Consider the following 24,448-nt stretch of genomic DNA (forward strand, 5'->3'; position numbering starts at 1 on the left):
GTGAGTCTTTAGGGAATGGGCCAGGCTTTCCTTATCTGAATGGGCTTTTTCTTTTCTTTCCTTTTTTTTTTTAAGTTTATAAAACTTCTCCAGAACCTGTTTCACAACCTTCCCTGGCCCTGGGAAGTAGCCAGGGCAGACAGTGCTGGGTCCAGCCCTCCGGGCTCCTAGCAGGGCTGCTGACATAAGGCCCAGGACACAATCCTCTGAGGCTGGGCTGGTTGGGCTCATGCACCATACACCGTCCAAGGCAGGCCTTGGCTCCCGGGGGGTAGAAAGGACAAGGCTCACCTGTCCCAGATGAGGAGTGAGCCAGGCCACAGGACTAGAATACGGGGCTCCAGCCTCCAGCTTGGCCCACTCACAGAAGGGCCTGGTGAGTGTTTGAGTCTAAAGGGAGAGGGGGGCAGCAGGGTCCCGGGGGGTCCTGGCCCAAGGCGGGCCCACCGGTGAGATACCTGTTGCTTTGATTTCAGCCTGACGGCTGGGGCTGCAAAGTCTCCAGGTGAGTGTCGGGCCCGCAGCCCAGGGCTGCCCGCCCAGCCGCCTGGCCGCCTCGGGTTGCAGGGCTGTGCCGGGAAGCTGGCTGCTCAGGGCGGGGTCTGGGGTCCGCTGCCTGCTGCCTGTGTGCTTCTGCAGCGCCCTCCTGCTCTGGGACAGAGGCTGACAGTCCTGGTGCTGACGAACCCCCCCCCTCCTGCAGGGAAGTCGAGGCCGTTGCCTGTGTGATGGACATGCCCACTCTGCCGGACGAGGGACTGGGTCCTGATGCCTGCCTGGCCTGTTCCTGCTGCAGCGCCTGGAGCCCACAAGGCAGAGGCCAGAGTGGAGGCTCCTCGTTCGCCCGTCTCCCCTCAGAGATAAGAAACATGCTCAGAAGGAAAGGGTGTCTCGGCTGTGGCTCTGGGCGCAGGTGGCATGGGCTGGCCCAGCCCTCCCCACCCTGCAGGGCCCCTCCCTAGTGGGTGGGCTAAGGAGCCCCCAGAAGGCACAGGAACGCTGGGAACTGGGCGGTTGGTGGGCGGCCCTGCGCCACTCTTCCCTGGCTCCCAGGGAGGAGAGTGTCTCACTGGGCGTGTGTATAGTGTTCCTAGGTGTACACAGGAGCACGGCCCTCGCCGCCGCGGGCCGGGCTGTATTTATGGCCGGCAGGAGGCCAGTGGGTGGGGATCTTGCTGCTCCCCCTCATGTGCCTGGCACCAGGCTATCGCCTTGCCCACTGGCCTCTTGACATTTTCCTCCCTCTGAAATCCTATTTAAGAACTTTTGGAAGCTTAGGCATTTTTACTTATTAAAATAACCTTTTTACACAAGCGTCGTCTGGAAGAGTTGGTCTCGTGAACCCCCGGTCAGGTCGCAGGGGGCAAGCAGGGCACTGGCACGTGCCATTGGCTCCCCACTGCTGGCTGGTCACCAAGTCAGGATCATGTTTTTCTGAACATTCCTGACTAGGAGGGGCCCCCTCCCCCCACCCTTATCATGCCTGTGACCCATACAACAGTGCTGTCGCCTCCATCTTATAGATGGGAAACTCAAGCTCTCCACAGGCTTGCCAAAAACCCACCGGAGTGGGCCCCACTCCACCGCCTGCCCTGGCCTTGCCCCCTTAAGTGAACTGGCCACAGGTAAGTGCTGCACCCCTCCTCCCTCTGCTGACAGCACCCCACCCACCAGGGCAGCGCCACCACGGGGGTTGTGCTGGCCTGCACCCGGTCCCAACCTGGGAAAACATGGGCAGGGCTCAGTGAGGCCCTCCCACCAAACTGGGGTGGAACCTGCCTCAGGAGCATAAGGGACGACCACTGGGTCAGGGGAGCTGTTCCGGCCAGCCAGCACTGGGGGCTCCTGCAGGGAGTGAAAGCTGTTTGGAGGACGGGGCAGCTGCCCTTCCGGTCCTATCCCTGGAGGCCTCCTGGAGGGATGGGGGAGGGTGGTGGGCCCTGGGTCAGCCTAGCGGTGGCCATGCCTGCAAGGCTGGGGTCCTGGCCCCCTGCAGTGTACACCTGCTGGCCCTGGAGGCATCCACGGGACAGTGGGAGTGTGGCTGAGACAGGGGATGAGCTGATGAGCCCACTCCTCACCTGTTTCTCCTAGCCGTGAAAGGGGGAGTTGCTGGGTCCCTCTTCTCCCCAGAACAAGTCTGAACTTACCCCTTCCCGCCGGCCCATCGCTCTGCTGCCCCCTGCTGGCCACGCTGCCTGGTGCACCGCCTCTGGGTCTTGGAGAAGGCGTGGTCTCATCTCTGAAGAGCCAGGCAGGCAATATGGGGCCCCGGAGAGCCTTGTGGCCAGAGGCTGCACCTCCCAGCAAGGAAAGCAGGGAATAGTTACAAATTTAATAAAATTCACTTTATAAATTACAGCAGCAGCCCCAGGGCTCGGTTCGCTGCCCCAGGAAGCAGGAGTCGGACTAAGCTGGGCAGCTGTTGCTGGAGAGAAGTTGTCAGAGTTTAGGGCTGCGGAGGTGGCCAATGGGCCAGCGCCACCGCCTCTAGGATGACCGCAGGCAGCAGTGGGGGCCGGGCAGAGGCTCATGGGCCGGTGGGCGCACAGGGAACAGGAGTGGGGGGCCGAGGCCAGGCCTGAGGGTGCCACCACCCTCTGGGCTCCTCAGTCCAAACTGGCCATGAGCAGGTGCAGCTCGCGGAAGGCACTGCCGTGGCGGCCGCTCAAGCCCGACTTGCTCTTGACGAGGCCACTGATGCTCCTGAGCTGCTTGTAGCAGACCCGGCACTTGTGCAGCCTGCGGGCAGAGGGGCCACGCTTAAGGTGGCTGGCCGGCACGGTCACCGTTACCCCCACCCGATCCCGGAGCCTTTCCTGTACGAATCGCTCCGGCCCTCCTCCCGGAGGAAGGCTGAGGCCCAGAGTGCGGGACCCACTGAGGCTGGGCCAGGGCAGAGCCAGGCCATGGGGGAACCAAGGCTCTGGCAACCCTACCCCGTGCCCTGAGCCACTGTCTCAGGCACAATGACCTCTATAAGCTGCTTCAGCAGGGCCGCCAACAAGCAGGCTGGGCCCCCAGGCCTGTGCTCTCGCTTGACGTGGCACCCCTGCCACACACGCCGCTGGCTCCTCACCTCTCCTCCCGGCTGATGTCCACACCCACGGTGGGCGGGGCCACCAGCATGTCTGTGATCAGGGGCAGAAACCGCTGCAGGATCAGCTTCAGAGAGGTGCAGCCCGTCTGGACATAGCTTCAGAGGCAGAGGGATAGATGGAGTCACAAATAGACAGAGAGCAAGGTACACAGAGACAAAGGGGGCAGAAACAGGATCAGAGAGGCAGCATGGGCTCGTTTTCACTCTGTCCTCTCAAATTTGGAGGGCCCAGCAATGCTGCACGGCCACCTCACAAGGGCACCGGCCCTGGGGGGTCTTTCCCATGGTCCCTCCCTGCTGGGAGGCAGGTGCGGCTTCCCCACCCGTACCTCTCATACTTGCTCTGCAGAAGCTTCTCGATCTGTGGCAGGACGGTGGTGCATAGGTCCAGCTTCCACAGGGAGCTGGGGAGAGGGCCAGGAACACATGCCCTCAGTGCCCGGCCCTGCCCACTTCCCCCACCGCCCCCCGCTCCGCCACAGCCACTTACGCTTTCTGGTTGACAATGTTAAGGAGGTCCACGACCACGGACAGGTCATTGATGGCCACGGCCGAGTCCACCGACGTCTGTGCAAACAGAGCACCCGTCAGAGGGGACCGGGGACTGAGTGGCCCTGCCTGGGTGTGGCGTGATGATGGGATTTACTGCGGGCTGTTCATAAGACTGCTCGGCGTGGTGACAGGGGCTGCCTAGCTCCCCCTGTGCCCCTCGGGCGGCCCTCTTCTCAACCCCAAACCCGGGCAGAGGTGGCACTTGCCTTGATGTCACCCGTGGTCCACACGGCCCGCACGGTGTCCAGGTTCTTGTGGCGGCTGGTGAGCACGACACACATGGTGTCATGGCCTTTGCGGATCTGTGACATGGCATCCTCGTCGACCAGCTCCGCCTGCTGGGGGATCTTCACGGCCTGCATGGGACGGGTGCCCTGATGCTGGCAGCCAAGTTCTGCCCTCACCCCACGGGCCTCCACCCGCCCTCAGCCTGGGCCCCCCACTCACAGGCAGGAAGTCAGAGGCCTTCAGTCCGATGGGCTCGTTCCGGGTGGCAGGGATGATGGCAGACTCGGCCTTGGGTGCAGGGGTGGAAGTGACGACTGGGGGCCGGGACAGGACCTCGAGCTGGAGGGGGCTGGGGCTCAGCAGGTGGCCAGCCCAAGGCCTCTTCCCCCTCCCTCCCTCGCAGCCCCGCTCCCCGGCAAGGGCCGCCCCAGCGCCGATTCAGGACTCCAGCCCCTCTCTGAGCCCCACACCCTGCCCGCTCCACCTGGACATACTTTTGGCACCGGGAACTGCACGTCCATGGCTGGGCTGGGCTTTGCTGCCTCCTTGGCTGTGGCCACGTCTGGAGGCAGAAGGAAAAGATCAGTGGGTCAGGTCAGGCCAGGAGAAGGGACGGGCGGGCAGAAGGCAGGGCTTGGGCTAGGGCTGTGGGCGGCACCTCTAACGGGAGGCCTGGGGGCCGGAGATGGGCCTGTCCCCTCCCTTGCCACCCACTCAGCCACAGGGCTGGTAGAAAGCAGGCGCCAAGCACTGTGTGTGGACAGGACCCAGGGAGCTCCAGGGAGGGGCGCTCCTGTCGCCTCACTAGGAAAGGAGTGTTTTTGGGAGGGGGGCGGTGAGTGGATAGTGGATGGTGAGTGGGAGCGCGGGAGAGAGAGAGGCCCTTCAGGAACCCAGCCCGAGGGGCACGAGAAGATGGCCCCTTGAGGAGAAAGCAGGGGAGGGAGGGAGGGGCTGGAGGATGAGGGTGCCCCGCTCTGCCACCTTCTCCAATCGTAAGTGAGCAGAGCAGGTTTTCTCCCTTCTTAAACCCTCCAGCAGCAAAACCCCAAGCCCCCAACCCAGGGCCTGCAGGGCCTGGCCTCCTGCTCCCGGACCCCAAGCCCCCGCTGTCCTCTCGGCTCCCTCCCACCTGAGGCTCTTCCCTCCTTGTCTCCTCACCTGGCCCCCAGGCCTGCCTGATGTGCCGCCTCCTCAGAGCCTCACGGCCCCCCATCTACACGGGCCCCAGAGCCTCTCACCACTCCCGGCTCCTTCCTACCATGTGGCTGCCTACCGTTCGCCTTCCTCGCTGGGTGTGGGCTCCTGACGGGGGCACCTACCTGCCTTTTCACACTCAATCACCAGGGCCTGGCACAGGGCCTGGCACACAGCAGGTGCTTTGGGGGCGAGTGGAGGGAAAAGATCCAGTGGGAGAGAGGCTGGAAACTGTGCTGTGGAAGGGGAGGACTAGGGAGCTGGGGACCCTGGGAGGCCAGGCTCTGCCCCCCGACTCACCATCCTCCGGGGGTGCTGGGAAGGGCTCACTTCTTCGGGGTGGCGTCCGACCTGTGGAGGTAGAGGGGGTTGGGGACTCATGTGGGTCAGCCCAGGGCTGCTGTCTGAGCCCTCAGGGCCCGGCCAGCCAGGGACCCTGGGCCCGTCAGGATGCGGCAGATGCAAGGTGGTTCCCAGGCGCGCGCACAGCTGCAGACTGACCCGTTCCCGGGCCCTGAACCCTCAGGCTTGCCCCTTCCCGGCCCCTTGCCCCACTGGGCCTTCCTTTGCTTGGGGCAGGCCGAGCACTGAGCGGCTGCTGGGCCTCTGCTGGGGCCTAGAGGACCAGGGAACAGAGCCCAGGCCCAGACATGGGTTAGGAATTAAGCTAAGGGAGTGCAGCAACATGGACGCCATCCCCAGAAAGGACCATCTGCCTCCCTTTCACAGAGGGGAACGCTGGGGCTTGGAGGGGAGGGCCCAGGCCTCACTGATGCTGTTCTTGGGCTGGAAGATCTCGTTGTAGTCCTCGGCGTTTTGGATCTCCGCCCGAGACTCCCGCTCATCCCGGTCATCCTCGCTGCTGGGGCTGCGGCGCTCGCTCTCTGAGTTCTGCTTCACCCTGGGGAGCAGGCCGGGCAGAAAGGAGGCAGGGGCCCCGGTGAGGCAGGGGCTGCGGGCCCGCCTCCTGTGCCCCCCAGCGCCCTCCGGGGCCCCGAGCACCCCACCTCTGAGGCTCGCTGCCGGTGGCGCCGGGCCGCTCGTAGATGCGCCGAAGCGGGGCGCTGGGGTGTGGCGGCTGCTGTGCCGGGGGCTGGCTGTCCTGCATGGGGTCCGGGGCTACCGTGCCCGTCCTGGTGACCCGCGTCAGGTCCACCACGTAAGAGGAGACGCTGCTCTGGGAGAAGGCCACGCCTATCTGCGGGAAGCGGCAGAGCTGGGGCGGGACCCTTCGCGGTGGTGCTGGGGGACAGGGGGATGGGGTGGGGGGTGGGCAGGACCCCCCGGGGCTGGGTGGGGGTTGGGGGCCTGAGGCGGAGGCAGGCGAGCGGCCCAGCAGAAGGGTGCACGGTGGGCGGTGGCTCTCTCACCAGCTGGTCATTGCAGATGGCCAGGTCGGCCACCTTGCCCCAGTTGACGAGGACCACGTCAAAGCAGCGCTCGGGCTCCCAGCCGTAGACGCGCAGTGAGTCCTGGCAGCCACTATACAGGCAGCAGCCATCGGGGTTGAAGAGGACGCTCCTGGGCCAGGCGAGAGTGGGCCGTGGGTCAGGAGACACCGGAGAGGCTGCGGGGAGCCCAGGACGGGAGGGAGCGGAAGCGGAGATGGGAAAGGTCCACCTGCAGCCACACCCCACTGCCCGGGAGGAGGGCCCTGGCCCACTGCCCAGCCGCCCACCTACCTGACAGGCCCTGGCTCCCCTTCGATACAGCTCACCACCTGGAATTTCTCCAGATCCCAGAAACGGATGGTCCTGCAAAGGAAGTCAGGCTGTGCTGGGAAGCCAGTGCCACGTGTTGGCCTCCACACAGGCCAGTGGCCGGGGGAGCCCACTTCTCTCCAGACACCTGCCGCCCCAGGTCACGGCCATTCAGAGCAATGCCTGGGGCCATAGGCTGGCCCTGCACAGGCAGCGGGAGGGGACTCGGCACCTGGGAGGTGAATATGGGCCTTGGACCCAGACACGCAATCAAGTCCCAGGACACTGGGGCCGGATCCAGACATACCATGAAGTCCCAGGACACTGGGGCCAGGGTTGGGAGAGAGATGTGACCCGGGTCCCATCCCAGCTTGGCTGACAGTTAATTCAGCCTACCTGGGATCATATGACACCCTGGGACACAAAACCAGACTGGGGACAGACATATGCCAGAGGACAGGGACGTGAGGGACAGCAGTCACGGGCGACGAGCCCTGCTCCTCCTCACCTGTCAGAGCTGCCAGAAGCCAGGAGGTACTCGTTGGGGTGAAACTCCACCACGTTGACAGGCCCTGTGTGGCCGGGGAACTCGGACATCATCTTGCCAGCAGTCAGATCCCAGAGCTGGGGCAGGTCAGGGTGGAGGTCAGTGCCAGCCTGGCCCTCAGCTGCCCGCTCGCCCTCCAATCCAGCCCGAGCTCTTTATCCATGAACCACCTCCCACTCTGGACAGGCTCGGGATGTGCGAGCCTGATCAGGAGGGAGGTGAGGACCCAACCTGAGTGTGATCAGCAGACCCCAGTCCCCAGCCCTGGGCCCGGGTCAGGCCGGGAGCTACCTTCACCGTGTGGTCATCTGCGGCCGATGCCAGCCACTTCCCATCGGGGCTGAACCGGAGACACCGCACGGCCTGGCTGTGCCCCTGAGGGGAGGACAGAGCATGAGCACCCGAGGGGCCTGGGCCCAGCGGACTTCTCTCCCCACCACCCACTCCTCCCTGCCCTCCATAAGCAGTGCTTCCTGGGAGCAGGCAAGGAGGGGACTGACAGCCACATGTGGGAGATGTCACAGAGGGACACTTCTCCACATGCGGTCACGGACCCCCAGTCCTGCAGGACGCTCCAGGAAATAACACTGTGTGGCCTGACAGTTTGGGAAGCAATGTGTCTTGTGTCTCTTTTTGGAGAGTTAAATGCCTCCTCTTAATGTCAAAGGGTCTAGAAACCCCCCAAAATAATTATTAAACCCAGTCCTTCCAAACTCATATGAACAGGAACCCCCTTCACTTAATGACTCCTGTTAGCGGCCTGCAAACCGTGGAGCACAGTTCGGTAAACACAGCTCTGCGGGGAGTCACGGAAAGCCGGGGGTCCAGGTAGACCACCCACTGCACTCCTGCTCTGCTCCAGATGCATGTTTCTCATCTGGACTCTTGTTTCTTACGTTCTCACCCAGGTTGGACAACAGTCCCGTCCAGCCCCTGCCAGGGTCTGGACACCACCCCATGCTCCGCGCCTGCAAGGTGCTTGTGGAATGACGGACAGAGGGTGCCTTGCTTACCCTGTATCGGAACACACAGCCTTTCCTCCTGATGTCCCAGAGCTGTGAGCAGAGGAGCAGAGGGGGGCAGGGTCAGGACAGGTCACAACCAAGGTGGGCTGGGCTGGGGAGGCCTAGCCAAGCTAAGTCCTGGAGCCTGGTCGGAGGGCAACATGTGGCCATGAGCAGAGAGGGGCTCTGGGCACCTCCAGGTCATTACACCTCCAAGTGACAGGGGTCTGGAAACAACTCACTAAAGCTGGGCATCCTGAGCAGAAATGTCTGGCAAACGCTTCCACATCGCTGCCCCGGGAGGGCACGGATACTGCCACACAGGGGGAAGATGTCCCCCAAAGAGCCGAAGCCCACCCCCCAACCCGAGACGGGACACACCGTCCCAGTCCCACTGCTTGGCCCAGTGGGAGAGCCAGGGTGCAGAGTGGTGGCTCACCTTGATGTTCGTGTCCTGGGAACCCGAGGCCACAAACTCGCCATACGGGTGGAAATCCAGGCTGCAGATGTTGGCTTTGTGTCCCATAAGTGTGCGAAGGACTAACAAGGAAGAGAGCAGAGACAATGGCGTGAGAGGCAAACAGGATGGCTGGTGGAGCGAGGGCTGTTGTGTTCGTTTGTGTGTGTGCTTTCATACTGACTGCACAGAAAAACACAGCAGTATCACAGACTTTCAAAACAAGGAGAAAAATCAACCAGAGTCCTACCACCCTAACAACTAACTTTCCTATTTTCCTCTCAAGAGATGCCAGCCATTTCTGCCATTACCCGAGCCCTCAGAAAACTCCCTGCAAGCTCCCCGCAGCTTGCACCTCTGGGCTTGTCCCAGCATGCTCTCATGAGAGTGAAGCCCCAGAGTCAGCAGAGCCAGGTAACTACTGTACTTGGTTCAGGCCCTGTGGATGTGGACGTGGAGCTTATGGTCTGCCAGGCATCCCACCACACCCGAGACAGTGCAAGGAGAGAGATGCAGGAGAGGTCCAAGCTGGGGGAGAAGCTGCTAGGTTGAAAAGAGAAATCCAGGGGGGCTTTTTGGAGGCGGTGGTCGTTGAACAGGATGTTAGTGGGTGGCAGATGAGGGAGGCTGCAGGCAAACCTTGCGTTTCTGTCTCAGCGTGTTCTCCGGTACCACTCAAGTTTGCCCCTTCTCTCTGGCGTCATGTGTCTTGCTTTTTATAAGACTTATAACTCCGCTGTTTGAATGAAACCGTCCACCCCAGGAGTGCTGGTGCCAAGGGGTGTGGCAGTGCAGCCATCCTTAGGTTTGCGCCAAGGTGAAACAGGCTGGCTTGTGAGGTGGTGAGCTGTCTGTTGGAGGAGGTGTTCAAGCAGACCGCAGATGTAATGCTTTAAGGACAAGATGCAACCGCACCAAAACGTGAGCAGCTGCCCTCCTCACTCTCTGTAGTTGTCTCGGGGGCTCAGCATTGCCTGGCTGGCCAAGGGGACTTCAGGCACATGCTGCCCAGTCCAGGTCCTGGAGGGAGGAGACTCGTCTGGCTCCTGCCCCAGTCCACACCACCCCCGCCAGCCCACCTGCTTTGCATCCCCCAAGCCAGGCTTCCAAAATCCTGGCCCGCCCTGAGAGGATGTGGCAGGTTCACGTTCATGAAGCATATGCCTTCCTGTGGATCCTGAGCTGAGCCACCCTCGCCCTCTGGCTGCTCTGTGGAAAGCAGGCAGGAACACATTCTTCCGGCGTGATTTCTGCCCTTGGTCTTCTGTCCCAGGAGGGCTCTCGGCAGGCCTCCTGAGGCCGGATTTCGTCGCAGGATCCAGGAGCTGCAGAGTGGAGGGGTCTCCGGGGTCTGTCTGCCCCACATGGGAATCTCTAAACCCTTCCAGCCAAGTAGCTGAACCCTCCAGTGATGGGCAACTGATGTGACAGTAAGGCAGCCCTTTAAGAACCCCTTCCTGCATGTGGGGTGCCAGTTTGCCTCTGTATCATTTCCATTCACACTGTGGTGGGTTGGGGGTGGAGGTGGGCCTGAGGTCTTAGCTCTTTCTGCCGAGGATGCTACGGGCAAGTTTCTCTTCCATCGCTGAACCCCCCGCAAATGGCAGGGCGGACAACACTGGGATGGGAGTCTTGACACCAGGATTTGAGTCCCAGATTCCGCCACCCCCAGCCACAGAGGCTTTATCAAGTTCAGGGCCCTCCCTGAGCCTCAGTTTGTCCATCTGTCATATAAGGAGACAGTGCCAACCTGGCTTTGCATCAGAACCACCTAGAAGCTTAAGAAAGCCAGAGTCTGGGCCCATCCCACTACTGAGTCAGGCTCTCCGGGAGTGGGGTCTGGGCTGTGTAACAAGCTCGTTGTAGAGCAGCCAGCTCTGGGAGTCCAGGGCTCAGGAATTCCAGAGGTCTTCAGTTTCCATTCTTTGCCCACCTCAAGAAATTCCTCACATTCCCTTATGCGTGAAAGTCATGGCTGAGAAATCATGGCCCTTGGCTTCTCTTTTTCCTTTGCTCCTCAGTGAATGGTGAATGGCTGGTGCCCTCCACTGGGATCTGGGTCCAGGCAGAGGCTTCCCAGGAAATGAACTGCCTTCTGCCCGAGCCTTTCTGCTTTCTCAGCTGGAGCCCAGCCAGCCCAGGCTTGCTCCTCCCTGGCCCCTTGTCCAGCGATGCCCCCGCACTGTGGGTCCTGTGTGTGGCCAGGCAGTGGGACCGCATGCTGAGATGCTAAGCACTCAGCCCCTGTTTATTATCTCAGAGGGCCTGGGGCTCTGTCTGTTTATTTATTTATGGCTGCATCAGGTCTTAGTTGCCGCACGCAGGCTCTCTAGCTGTGGCACGTGGGCTCCAGAGTGCGCAGGCTCAGAAGTTGCAGCGCGCAGGCTTAGTTACCCGACCAACCAGAGATTGATTCCGTGTCCCCTGCATTGGAAGGCGGATTCTTAACCACTGGACCAGCAGGGAAGTCCCGGGGTTCTGTCTTTCTTAAACAGCCTGTCACTGGGTGGGCCAGCACCACCCAAGAGGCTCAGGTTGAGGTCATTTCTTGAGGATCACCTATACAAGAGCAGAATGAACCCAGCCACCAGGCATGCATGGCCAGTGGCCGCCGTCCTGCAGCAGAGGTAGAGCAAGCACCAGAGTAGAGGCCTGGAATGACCTTCAAGTCTCAGCCAGGCAAGGGGGGCATCTCTTCTGGAAGAGGCAGACTTGGCAAAATCCATGTCACCCTTTCCTCTCCTGTCCTTCAGGTAGGGGATGGCCTCCCGCCTGGCATGCTGGAAGGTCCAGACTAGAGGTTGGCAAAAAGCAGGGAGCAAACAGGTTTTACTTGGACCTCTGAGTGTCAGCCTGCAGAGTGTTCTGAAAAATATGGTTTTTTTTTAAATTAATTGACTTATTAAGTTATCTATTTTTGGCTGTGTTGGGTCTTTGCTGCTGCATGCGGGCTTTCTCTAGTTGTGGCGAGCGGGGGCTGCTCTGTTGAGGTGTGTGAGCTTCTCCTTGCGGTGGCTTCTCTTGTTGCGGAGCACGGGCTCTAGTGTGCAGGCTTCAGTAGTTGTGGCGCACGGGCTTCAGTAGTTGTGGCACACGGGTTCAGTAGTTGTGGCTCGCAGGCTCTAGAGCGCAGGCTCAGTAGTTGTGGTGCACGGGCTTAGTTGCTCTGCAGCATGTGGGATCTTCCCGGACCAGGGCTCGAACTTGTGTCCGCTGCACTGGCAGGCGGACTCTTAACCACTGTGCCACCAGGGAAGCCCTTGAAAAATATGTTGAATTAGCTGTCAACCTTCAGAAATGGGTGGATTCCACATAAATGTCCAGATTCCCAGCTTCACTTGAAAAATCTGTACAGCTGGCAACACTGTGCCCAGACTGCTGTGTGGCAACAGCCAGCAAGGCTGAGAGGCAGCCCCCCTTCCAGGGAAGGCAGGACTCCCCAGTTGGCCCAGAACTGAGGGCATGAGTTTATAGACCAAAAGATCCCAGTGAGGATCCAGCATAGGGATGAGAATAGGCCCACCAAGGCCTTGTCTATGAAACCTGAGGACACTGGGACGAAGATCCTATAAACCTGTGAAGAGAGAGAGGCAGGAGGAAAGAAGCAGGTCCCATGAGAGGGATCTGGGATGAGACAGCACTGACCTCCCCACAGCAACCCTGGAACCTAAAAGGCAACGGAGCTGCACCTTCACAATTCGGAGGGAAAAGTATTCCCAACCTAGAATTCTATACTCCAACTCTTAGAAATAAAAGGGGGGTGGTTTTAGAATAAAGTAATTTTCAGGGACTTCCCTGGTGGGTCAGTGGTTAAGAATTCATCTGCCAATGCAGGGGACATGGGTTTGAGCCCTGGTCCGGGAAGATCCCACATGCCACGGAGCAACTAAGCCCGTGCGTCACAACTACTAAGCCTGCGCTCTAGAGCCCGTGAGCCACAACTACTGAGCCCACATGCCACAACTACTGAAGCCCATGCACTACAGCCACTGAAGTCCACGTGCCTAGAGCCTGTGCTCTGCAACAAGAGAAGCCACTGCAAGGAGAAGCCTGCGCACTGCAACGAAGAGTAGCCCTTGCTCGCCGCAACTAGAGAAAGCCCACACGCAGCAAGGAAGATCCAACGCAGCCAAAAATAAAATAAATACATTTATAAAAAAGAAAAGAATAAAGTCATTTTCAGCCCCTAAAACTGTGCTTGCAGTGTACCCTTTCACAGTAAGCTATGAAAGAATGTGCCGCACCTAAAAGAGTGGGGGAACCAAGAAAAGTGACAACGTGGGATCTGGTGTGGCAGAGTCGGAGAGAGTTCCCCGGGGAGGAGACAAGGGCCCCAGGATGGCAGCTGGGCTGCAGGCCTGGGAGCTCCCAGGCCACTAGGACCTGGGGACAGAGGCTCTGGGAAGAGACACCTCAATGATGGGATGGGTTTGGGGGTAAACTCAAGGAGGAGGCTTACTCTTCTGGCAGATAAGTTGGGGCTGGATTAGTAACAAAGACACAGAAAACATGCAGATGAAAAAAAGATAGAACAACTATTAATTCCAGGGAAACAAAATTATCAAAAGAAAAGAAATGCAAGCAGCTCTGAATAATATCTATAGGTCCTGATAATATAAACACTGAGTATTTAAAAGGTGATTCAGGGAGGATGGGGGGGAAATGTTGTGAGTGACAGAGCTGGGGTAGCACTGAGAGCTCAATTCTCCTTTTCTGTAGGAGGATGGCACAGCTAATGTATGAAGTGTTTTTAAAAAGAAAAGAAACTGCAGTATATCCACATTGCTTGGAAAAGTGGAGGCGATTAGCACTCACCAGGTGCAAGGACAGAAGGCTGAGGCCCCTGGAGTGAGGCAAGGCTTCCTCTTTCCATTGTGACCATTTGTGAACTACCAGCATTTGCCTTTTTAGACTATGCATAACTTCTATAAAAATGAAAACTAAATTAAAACAAACAAAGCACAAGGAAACAGAAAGTCTGGCCACCCAGGCCCCATTCCTGCAGGCAACAGTTAGCTGGAGCTGAGTGGGGACCCCCGGGAGCGGGGCACACACCCCGGTTCTCCGCACACAGCCCCTTCACTCATTTACGAGTCCTGCGCGGTCCCTGGTGGCACTTGATGTCATTCCAGGTTCTGAATCCACAGACACCCACCCACCCATGCACACATCTGTCCATCATTCCGACATTTACAGAACGCCCCCTCAGTGGCAGCACTCAGAAAGCAACGCACGTCACTGCTGCCAGGTCAACAGGGGTGGGGAGTCGCCACACTGTCTGGTCAGTGCCCCCAGGAGAAAAGCACCAAACCTAGTCAGGACAGGCTTCCTGGAGGAAGCGGCTGGACAGCAAAGCTGAGGACAAGCACGACTGCAGGTGTGTGTGGGGGGAAGGCAAGTGCGGACACCTACTTTTGGCAGCTTCCAGGTCCCAGACGCGGATGGAGCCCGACTGGGAACCGGCCACAATGAGCTCCTCAGGGGTGTTGAGACGTACGCTCTCCACTGGGGACGTGTGACCCGTCAGGCTCTGTGAAGAGAGGGTGGCAGCTTCAGCACTCTGCATGAACAGACCCCCAGCTGTGGCCCTAAAATCTGGGTCCCTGGGAGGCATGTCAAGCAGGGATGCTGTGCTAGACCGAGCCACCCCCAGGCCTCTCGGCTCCCAGGGCTAAAAGTGGGCCAGACCCCAGTCATGCTCCACCCATCACCCCTGTGCTCCTGACATGAACATCACCTGCAGAAGTGGCCCTGGGCCCCTTGGAGGGGGGCAGCTGAGCTTTTAGTCTAAAGTCCAAAGCATCGCCCACCTGGGCTGTGCTCCCATCTCCGCTCTCTGCCCGGCCCAGCCCTCAGGAGGGGAAACCACGGCAGAACTGAGGCCTGGCTCGTCAGCGGCACACACCTCGCCCCTCTGGAATGCGTGGATCCCCAGGGGCGGCCCCCTCTGGAGGACCCAGCCATGTTCTCAGGCAGGGGCTCTGGAACCCAGGGGACCTGGGAGTGACTCTGCTGGGAGACACAGAGGCTCCCCCCAATTCAGACCAGGCCAGAGCTGGGCAGGGCTGAGCCCAGGGATGGGGGCGGGAGGTGCTGGAACTTCCAGCTTTCTGGAGAGGAGGCTGGAATCTTAAATCCGTGGTGTCTGTCACTCCCCGTACAGCACTGGCCACCGAACGCACAGTGGTGATGCCATCAGCGTTTGCTAAGACCATGTTCCCATGGGAACTGGGGACAGTAGGGGAAAACTGCTCCTCAGCAGAACGACCCAAAGGCCAGACAGTTACAAGCAGCTTGCCCGACTCCCCAGTATCACCAGCAGGAGTATAAATGGGTAGAAACTACATGGAGGGTGATTAGGCAAAAATCTATCCACATTTAGAAATGCACATTCCCTGCACACCAGCCACTCCACCTCGGGGCTAACCCCCCACACACGCAACACACGTGAAACAACACAGACCCAAGGTCATTCTTTGCCATGAATCTGACAAGAGACTGGAAACAATATATATGCCCACCACAGGAAACTGGTTAGATGAGCTGTGGCCACCCACGCAATGGAATAGCATTCAGCCACAAGGATGAACGAGGCACCCTCTGAATGTGAGAAAGACTAATCTCCAGGACGCTCTTAGGTGAGAAAAGGTGGAGGACAGTATATGTCGTTCGATAGCATTTGTGCAAACTAAGAAGGGGAAGGGGACCAGGCATACACATTTGCTTGCAAATGTATAGAACCATCCTGGAAGGACACAGAGGCATCGGGAGCCACGGCTGTCTCCAGGGAGGAATGTGTGGGTCAGGGAGCTATACAAGTTCACTCACAGTCAAAAACACACAGAAATGCAAAGACTGCCTGCAGAGGTGGTAGAATGTGTATACACCTGAGGTGAGAAAGAACCTGGTGAGTCTGAGGCACTGAGAGGCCTGCTCTGTGGCGAGTGAGGGGATGAGGCCTGCTGGGGGCCTGCGAGCGGCACCTGGTGTAAGCGGCTTAGTCTAGAGGCCAGACCCCATGCTGTCCACTGTGCTGTTCTGAGGGCGAGAGCATGGGGGTCACTTCATGTCCATTTTTTGTCAGCATCTGTTGATTCTTTTTCAATTGGTGTATGTTACTTTGGCATTTCAGAGAGGGGAAACACATTTGAACCCCCAAAGCAAAGTGAAGCAAAACACTTTCAGTTCTGTCCTTAACCTTGGCCGTGGTTCGGGTCAGATCTCAGCTGTCCACTGGACCTCACAAGAACACTGAGCTGATTAAGTGTCTACTAATAAATATCACCTCCCAGGATTTCCCTGGTGGCGCAGTGGATAAGACTCTGCACTCCCGCACTCCCAATGCAGGGAGCCGGGGTTTGATCCCTGGTCGGGGAACTAGATCCCACATGCATGCCACAACTAAGGAGCCCGCGTGCCATCACTAAGGAGCTGCAACTAAGGAGCCTGCGTGCTGCAACGAAGGAACTGGTGAGTCACAACTACGAAGCCCGACTGCTGCAGCTAAGACCCCATGCAACCAAATAAGTAAATAAATAAATATCACCTCCCGCCTGCTTTTTATCTTTATCTTTACTTGGCCAAGAGTCAAAAGACTGATACTGCCCTGTGCTGCAAGGTTGTGGCGGGAGAGGGCGGGCTTCTGTGCTGCTGGTGAGAATGTAAATTGATTTCCAGAGGGCAGTTTGGCAATATGTTTTGAGAGCTTTTTAAAACATGCCACACCCACAGATTCAATGCGAAGTCGCAGATCTGCTCAAAGATTTAGGGAGAGGAGGATGTTCCCCACTGCGGCTGAGCAGAGCCAAAAAACCGGCAATGACTTCCACGCTGGGAACCAGGCGTGGCCAAGCTCATCCCTATGATGAAATACTGCGAAGCTTTTAGAAATCACATCATAAAAGGCTATTTGTTGACACAGGAAAATGCTGACGATGTTGTTATTTTTTAAAAAAAAACAGGCTACAGAAGAGTCAGATAGTGTTCTGGAAACATACTGTTATACGTTTCCGTGTGTGTACACGCAGGCGTGTTTGCATGTGTGCACGTGTACATACAGGCACAAGTCTGCGCACACACGCATGCGTACCTAGAAGGGCACAGACCAAAATACCAAATGTAATGGTCTTTAGATAATCAAACTATATGTGATTCATTTTTGTTATTTTTTTCCCTCCTTTACACTTTCCTGTATTGGAAAACAGTTTTTGGCATTGAATATAGTTGTGTACAGGGAGAGAGTGCCACTGAAATGGAGCAGGACCCTGTGGGGCCTTCCTAGGACAGACACACCTCCCCGCATGTCCTCTGCCTGCCTTTTGTCTGTAGAGAAACTTCTGTCAAAGGATAAATTTAATCAGAGAAGTGAGGAAAATGCAGAAGCAGCAAGGAAAGCAGTCAAACAAGACCAAATAATAATAGCTTAGTCATTCCACAAAGTCAAGGACCTTTAGTTCCTCTTCAAGGGCTATGGATAATAATCTGAACCATATCTTTTGAGCTTTTTTGTAGATACTGAAACTCCCACCAGGTGAAAAAGTTGACTACATGACGACCAGACTATAGCCATGCCATAAGCTGCTTCCACGAACTGGCCTCAAAGAAATGGGAACAAACAGGCCCCGGTACTAAAGATGCTGCTGATCAGACCACTGCGTGACCGATTTCAAGATGACTGTCAGGGCTGGCGTGCTGCTCCGCATGGCACCCTCCCAGCACCTATATACCCCTGAAACTCTCCTTTAGAAGTTCTTGCCCTCTGATCAACGGGGGGGGAGTTGGCCATTAGATACATGTCTGCCTTCCCCCCAGTTGCTGGCCTCCTGAATAAAGCAACCTTACCTTTCAACCAACACTTGCCTCTCGAGTATTGGCTTCCAAGCTGCGAGCAGCCAGACCTAAGTTTGGTAACACTGTCAAAGAACCAGTCCTCTAATCAGCTCTAACCAGGGGCGCTCAGATCCTTTTTGTGGAATGAGGTGGGGAATGAATCAAAACAGCTGCACGTGTAACTGATAGGCAAGCAGATAGGCCAGTGGGCAGGGGAGGCTCAAATTCGGGTCCATGGGATTATTTTAGCCTTCTCACGCAGGCTCCCCAGGGTTCTGTCCCATGGCCAGGTGACCTCCCCCCCACCCCCATTCCTGAGGACAGGTCACTGTCCCAGCCATCAGGGTTGTCCTGGGCCTTCCTGAGCAGACAGCTGGGGAAGGCACTGATGTGCTGGGTTCCTGCAAAGCTGCCTGCTCCCAGCCCCCAACCCTGGCCTGCCCACCCACCTCTCCCCAGCCCCACCTGCCGGCCGAAACTCACCATGATGCAGTTGGGCTTGTTGATGGACCACAGGTTGACGCGACAGTCATCCCCGCCTGTGGCCAGCAGCCGGCCCGAGGCTTTGCCCAGCACCAGTGAGGACACGTTGCTGGCATGGGCCACGATCTCCTCTATACAGGAAAGAGCAGAGGGACAAGGCAGTCAGGGGCCTGACGGGCCACAGGAAGGAGGGCTAGGCCTTGCCCTGCTCGGCCACCAGCCCTGGCACCCGAAGCCCAGCGGGAGGGCTCTGCCCCCTGTGGCTCCCCTTTGGTGCCCAGACACCCCCATGAGCCGTGGGACGAGGCAGAGTTTGGGCCTGAGACAGAAATGACTATTTCTCAACTTCAGTCATTTCCATCCTTCCCTTAGGCCTCATGATTTTTTTCCTTTTTCTGTATAGCCACAGGTACTGTTATTGACTTACTATGCTCAATTTTTAAAACTGACTTGCTATTTTTATTTAGCTGTGTCGTTTAAGTAATAATATGCATGAAATTTTAAGCTTGATATGTTCGTTCTATTTTTTCTATGACACAAAAAGAAAAATGAAAACAATTATTAAAATAAAAAATATTGACCCATGTAACCACCTAAGCGTCTCAGCCGCCGCCTGGTGTTCCTGCTTTGGGGAACACACTTTCAGAACCGTGCAGGTCAACCACAGACGAGCTGACCCCAGGTGAGCTCAGCCAGAGCTTCAGTCCGCAGCTTCAGAATCATGGACTGGGTTCTGGTCTGAGCTCTGCTATTGCAAGCTGTGTGGCCTTAGACAAGTTGCTCACCCTCTCTGAGTGCTGGGTTCCTCGTCGGGTAAATGGGGATAATAACAGTGCTTGGCTCACTGGGCTACTGAGGGTTCAGTGAGGACATGCCTGTGGGCTGCTGCGAGGGGCTGAGTGCTCGCGGCTGCTTGGCAGGCCGAGGACCAGATGCCATGGAGAGCGGGCACTGGGGCCCAGGAGGGTGGGTTGGGTGAGGAGGGAGCAGGACGCAGCCAACTGAGGGGTCTAGGTATGAGGGCCGACCAGACAGAGCGGGAGGCAAGGTCACTGTGGGCGGCCACGAGGGCCCCTGGCTTGGACTTGGGGGGGCAGCAGACATATGTCTCAGAGGACATTGCCAGGGCCTCCAGGGAACAAAACATGGGCAAGGAACCAAGAGGCAGCCCTGGCCTCCGAGCCAGGGCCTGAGTAGCTCCTCCTGAGAACGCAGAGGGAAGAAACAGGTCTCCCCACACAGATGAGGGAAAACCCCAACGCGTTGACGCCCTGAGGCAGCTGCGAGGCTGGCGTGGGTGACTCTGAGGGACAGGCCGGTGCGGCTGCCCTGCAGAGGCCCCTCCTGGGCACCTGCTCTGGCCTCCACCCTGCCTGGGGGTCTCTGTGGTGCCCACGTCAGATGGCAGGAAGGTTGGGAAGCTGGGCCCAGGAGGGATGCTTGCCAGGTGGCGTGGCTCACAGGGGCTGTCAGAGCTGCCCAGGGCACCAGGCTCCAGGCTCGACCTCACAGACAACACCCCACCTCAAGGCCCAGCTAGGCCAGCCCCAGCAGGGCGAGAGCTCCCAGCAGGCCCAAACCTGAGCCAGGGCCTTGGGGACCCCACCACTGGATTCGAGGAAGCTGGGCCTCTCTCTGGTCCGCACCTCAGCCAAGGAGCCTCTGTCCTCTGGACACTGTAGGGACAGGTGCCTGGATGCTCTGGGGCTCTGGTCACAGACACTTATATGTTCAAGAGCTTCTGTTGGGCCAAAGTGACAGCCCAACCCAGCTAGAGGGCAAACCACCTTCCCCCTGAGCACTTTGATCCCCAGCCTAGGGTCCTCTCCCCCTCCCTGAAGACACTCCCCACATGCGCTGCCCTGTGTGTGTGACCCACCTAGAGGCCTGACTGCCCACCCCGGCTCTCACCCTTCCCAGGCAAAGTCCTGGCTGGCCCCCACGGCACTGGGCCTCCTGGGCACACTGCCACCCCTCTCTGCACCTCAGGACTACTGCCCCCAGAGACAGCCATTAATGCATGATATAAATGTTTCCTGGGTACCTGCTCTAGGCCGGGTGCTAAGAGACAGTGGGCAGGGACAGTGATAAGGTTCTTGTCTTCACACTCCAGCCTGATCAGATGGTCCCTGAAACAGGGCATCCAGCCTGAAGAACCACAGACTTTAGGGTGAGAAGAATTTCAAGGTTGGGCCCTTCTAGAAGGGCTCAGACCACTCCCCTGCAAGCAGCCTGAGCAGGGGGCTGATTGGAGCCCCTGGAGGGACCGGGGGGTGGGGTGGGGAAAGGGGGGCACACCTCAGGCACCAGGCATAGGCCTCGGCATAGGGCACTGGCCCAAGAGCTCCCACTCTGGCCTGAAGGACAGCATCCAGCAATGGTCCAGGCCTGGGTACTGAACTTAAATGTACAAACAAATAAAAACAAATAAAAATCCTCACAGCAGGCCAGGTTGATGGCTGCTGCTCTACCCTGTGGCACAGGCCCATGCTAGTTTCCCAAGCTCAGGTGGCACAACCTGGACCCCACATCCCAGCCAGAGCTGGGGGAACACTGCATTCTGGCCAGAGGCACTGAGCACCTGCACCCCAAACAAAAGACGCAAAGAACTAGGTTTCAACGACCTCACGCTGGCCAAGCACGTTCTGATCCTCCCCAGACTCCAGAGCCACAAGGAGCCAGAGGTCATTGGGGCTTGGGCTCTCAAACAGTTTATACCCATGGAAACTGCTGTGCACATGAAATTGTCAGCAGATGCCCAACATGCCTGATCACATCACCTCCCACTTGAATGCTTTAGGGCTTAGCCTTGCCCTTCAGATAAAGCCAAAACCTCAGAAGGGCTGGGGTCCTGTAGACACATGTCCTCACCAGCCTACGTGACACCACATTCTCCCCACTGCTGTGCTGCAGCCCATGGCCTCTTCTGAGGCCTTCCAATGCACCAAGCTTCCTGCCTCAGGGCCTTTGCACATGCTGTTTAGGCAGCCTACAGCACTCCCCTTCCCCCACCTCTCATCACCTAGTTAACTGATTCAAAGCACAACTGTTAACTGTTCAAGCTTGGAATTAGGTTCCAAGGAGAGATGGGTCAGTGTGATTATCTGATTCCTGCCTGTTGCTCTCCCCAGGCTCTGAGCCCCACTGCATAGGGACCTTGTCTATTCTGTCCCCCACTGTCTCCCCAGTGCCTGGTTCTTTCCTGGTTTCTCAGGAAAAACAGCTGTTGAAGGTATACATTCATAACTCCAATAAATACAAAGCCACTCTGTCCAAAGTATACCCTCCTTGGGAGCCCATAACAGGATTCTCCCAGAACCCTAGGGCTGAGGAACAATTTGAAAACGGCCCAAACCTCTCATTTACAAATGAGGACGCTGAGGCCCAGCACAGAGTTTTGCCCAGATTCTCAGTTAAAAAATTGAAGGAGCCTTGCCCCAGCTTCTGAAAACAGCCCAGGGACAGCTCATAGCAGAGGGTGACCAGTTTGGACACACCAGATCTATGCCAACCAGTTATTACAGGCGGGGTACAGCCCACAGAAGCACCAACGTGTAGAGCAACAGGTCTCAAAATATGATCTGGAGAACACTGGGATCCTCACGATCCTTCTGGGGGTCCAAGAGAACAAAACTACTTTTATCATAATACTAAGATGGAATTTGACTTTTATACTCTCATTTGCTCACAAGAATATGGTGGTGTTTTCCAGGATATATATGACATGTGAGGACATCATCACTAACGGCATGTTTCTGCGTTCTTGTGTTTTAAAATGTCTCAGTATTAATTTCTAACATGGTAAATATTGATAGATATGACTCCCATAAACAAAAACTCTTTGGGGTCCTCAATAATTTTTAAGAGTATACAGGTATCCTAAGACCAAAGAGTTTAGAGCTGTCAGTATAGAGTAACGGTGGGGGTGGGTGGTGCCCGGGCTCAGGTACATTCCAGAGGCTATCAGCATCCCTCTGCCTATCCTCTCACCCCAGCCCCCAGCCCAAGATGCCCTCATTTGATGGGGGAGCTTGACTTGTGAGATGTCTGAAAACACCAAGAACATCTTTCAGGATTTCTTGCCCCATCCCGCCTGCCAGCCTAACTGGAAATCCTGCTAAGTGCTTCATTATGTTCATTTTCTCACTTGAATCTCACAGCAACTCTAGAATGGAGGCGTGATTATCTCCTTGCACAGACAGGAAACTAAGCCTCAGACAGGTTAAGTCACCCGGCCAATGTCACCCAGCTACAAAACGCCAAAGGCATGATTTGCATCTTGGTCTACTTTACTCCAAAGCGTGGAGTCTCCCCCTGTGCCTAGAACTGGAGACACAGTTGGGGGTTCAGGCCACCCAGCAACAAACAGCTATCAGGGTAAATGGGGTGAGAAAGAAAACCACTCACGTAACTTCCAGGCCGTCTTGGTGACCACAGGGGTGGCCATCCTTCAGCTGGCTGGCACCTGAAGTTCCACCCACAGTAGACAGTGCTTTCCTTGTGGGGTGGGGGTGGATCCCCCCCCAGATCCGCCAATCAAGTTGGCAGGGAGTTTCCACACATCCAGGCAGAGGGAATGCTTCGTCTCCCAGCCCCGGACCACCTCGTGGTTTTAAATCATCCACAGCAGCAGCCCGTGCGTGACTGTCAGGATCCTGGGTCATGGAATGTCAGGCTTGAGCCATCTCAGCTCAACACTGGGCTGGAACACAAACAGAGGTGATGGCTTGTTAGCAAACACTCAGGGGGAGCTCAGGGCGTCCCTGGGTTTGCAGACCTGCAGATGCAGCTCCCTGGATGACCAAGGCCACTTGATAAAGACAAACACCCACCAAAGCCACCAGAGCCAAGAGATGCGCTGCAAACTGGGTTTGAGAATCTGGAGAGGGGGTACCTCAGGCAGGGTGACTTGGAATACAGGGAAAAAGAAGGTCCTCCCAGAGGCCAGGATGATGGGAGGAGGCTCTGTTCCAGGAAGCTGGCTGCCTGAAATGCAGCAGCTGCGGTGGGGCGGGGAAGACCACATGTCTGCAGTTCAGATAGATTGCTGGGAGTCACTGTCTGTCTGACGTATGGGAAGGGGGCGGAGTCAGAGGCTAAGTTTAGGGGCCCATCAGAGGCACCCTAGAGATAGGCATTGAAGTCTTCTCTGGGGAGAGCCTCAAAGAGGGCCCTGGGGGTCCAGTTCGTATCAAGGGAACTACACCGGGTCCCTGCAATTCCCAAGGACAGTGCTGGGAACTAGGCCTCCAGTCTGGTCGTGAGTCGGTATGACTCTTCAACTCTAAAAGGCGACCTCATGGAGCCTCCTATTCCCTTCCTCCAAGCCTCTCTCCCACGAACCCTATCCTCGCCCTCCCCTTTCTCCTGGGTTCCCCAGTTCTGACTCTCTAGTCCTCCATTCACTCCTCCTTCTCCCTGCCGCCTGTGTCCCCCCATGCGTGCACATCCTGTCTCCTGGGCTCCCTAACTTGGCCCCTGCCTCGCCAGACCCTCCTGTCTCCCCCTTTCCTCTGCGCTAACAGTATCCCCATTCATTCACTCTCTTGCTTCTTGTGTCCCTATTCATCACCCCTCCTCCTGCTAGACCCCCGGCTCTGCTTCCGGCCTCCCTGGTTTTTCCCCTCCGGCCTCCGCGCCGGTCCCACCCCTCCCGAAGCTGTGGCTGGTCCCTCGGCCTCGCCTAATCCTCCCACTCCTCTCAGCTTACGGGGCACAGGCTCCAGCCTCCCTCCGCCCAGAGCCCTCTCTGCCGCAGCCCGTCCCGGTCCCGGCAGGCTCAGCCCAGCCCCGGGCTCATCCTCCCCTCGCTTCCTTGCGCCCTCGGCCCCGCGTCCACTCCACCTGCAGCTGCGGCTCTAGAGGCCGAGGCTCCGCTCCAGGCGCGACCCCCACTTGCCTCCATCCCCTGGCCTGATTGGCCGCTGCTTGACAACCGACCCTCACAACAAAACCTCCGGCTCAGAGCCTCGCCTTCCTCACCTCTCGCACCAATCAGCCGCCGCGAGCGCCCCAACCCCCTCCGGGCTTGACCAATAGAAGCAGGCGCTTCTGCCGCTTTTCCTTAGTGCCCTCCCCCTTTTCCTGAATTGGACTAATCACGAGGAAGGAGTGTTCAAGAGCCGCCCCTCGGCCTCTAATGAACCAATGCGAGCTGCCGCGTCCTTGATCCCGCCTCCGCCTCAAGATTTCCCTGCCCTCCCCTTTCCATCTCTTCCGCGAACCTAGTTTGCATTTTCAAAATTTGAGACGCCCTCCAAGGGCTGCTGCGCCAATCCCTTTAGCAACCGTCCTGGGTTGACCAATCAGCGTCCGCATTATTGGAAAACCAATTCCAGGATAGCCAATGGG

General features: G+C 57.6%; 2 protein-coding genes across 20 annotated transcripts in view; one reads left to right on the plus strand and one right to left on the minus strand.

Annotated features, from left to right (window-relative positions):
* Positions 1-1,313, plus strand: part of KIFC3 (kinesin family member C3) — a 35,580-nt gene extending 34,267 nt beyond the window's left edge. For 10 of the 11 annotated variants that reach the window (XM_033845266.2, XM_033845267.2, XM_033845265.2 and 7 more), the window contains one exon: positions 704-1,313. In XM_033845266.2, coding sequence (XP_033701157.1) covers positions 704-729 — 26 coding nt within the window. In that variant the 3' untranslated portion in view covers positions 730-1,313. Of the gene's footprint in view, positions 1-476; positions 506-703 lie in introns of all 11 variants that reach the window. The other variant, XM_033845264.2, reaches the window with a different exon arrangement.
* On the minus strand, positions 45-24,091 carry KATNB1 (katanin regulatory subunit B1). Of its 9 annotated transcripts, none has more exons than XM_033845281.2 (20): positions 23,942-24,091; positions 22,505-22,799; positions 18,098-18,228; positions 14,198-14,315; positions 8,768-8,868; positions 8,338-8,379; positions 7,616-7,699; positions 7,286-7,401; positions 6,760-6,831; positions 6,448-6,598; positions 6,085-6,275; positions 5,848-5,978; positions 5,378-5,428; positions 4,375-4,442; positions 4,100-4,219; positions 3,859-4,008; positions 3,591-3,667; positions 3,430-3,504; positions 3,080-3,196; positions 45-2,294 (listed from the first exon to the last, which is right to left on the minus strand). In XM_033845281.2, the coding sequence occupies exons 2-20, from the start codon at positions 22,542-22,544 to the stop codon at positions 2,237-2,239; spliced, it is 1,893 nt and encodes a 630-aa protein (XP_033701172.1). In that variant the 5' UTR covers positions 22,545-22,799; positions 23,942-24,091; the 3' UTR covers positions 45-2,236. The 9 variants fall into 9 exon arrangements, with proteins under 9 accessions (XP_033701172.1, XP_033701171.1, XP_033701166.1 ...); XM_033845280.2 differs by lacking the exon at positions 45-2,294 and adding an exon at positions 2,322-2,742 and having other exon boundaries at positions 4,100-4,168; XM_033845275.2 differs by lacking the exon at positions 45-2,294 and adding an exon at positions 2,322-2,742.
* Between the last annotated feature and the right edge of the window lie 357 nt (positions 24,092-24,448).

The sequence above is a fragment of the Tursiops truncatus genome, chromosome 19 (assembly GCF_011762595.2).
Source record: "Tursiops truncatus isolate mTurTru1 chromosome 19, mTurTru1.mat.Y, whole genome shotgun sequence".
NCBI classification, from domain to species: Eukaryota; Metazoa; Chordata; class Mammalia; order Artiodactyla; family Delphinidae; genus Tursiops; species Tursiops truncatus.

Excerpts from the sequence above, each read along its gene's own strand:
- KATNB1 (XM_033845275.2), bottom strand. The coding sequence starts at position 22,544 with ATGGCCACCCCTGTGGTCACCAAGACGGCCTGGAAGTTAC. Across the intron at positions 4,009-4,099 it reads AGGCCTCTGACTTCCTGCCT|GCCGTGAAGATCCCCCAGCA; the intron begins GTGAGTGGGGGG and ends CGTCCCATGCAG. Across the intron at positions 3,668-3,858 it reads GGACCACGGGTGACATCAAG|ACGTCGGTGGACTCGGCCGT; the intron begins GCAAGTGCCACC and ends CTGTTTGCACAG.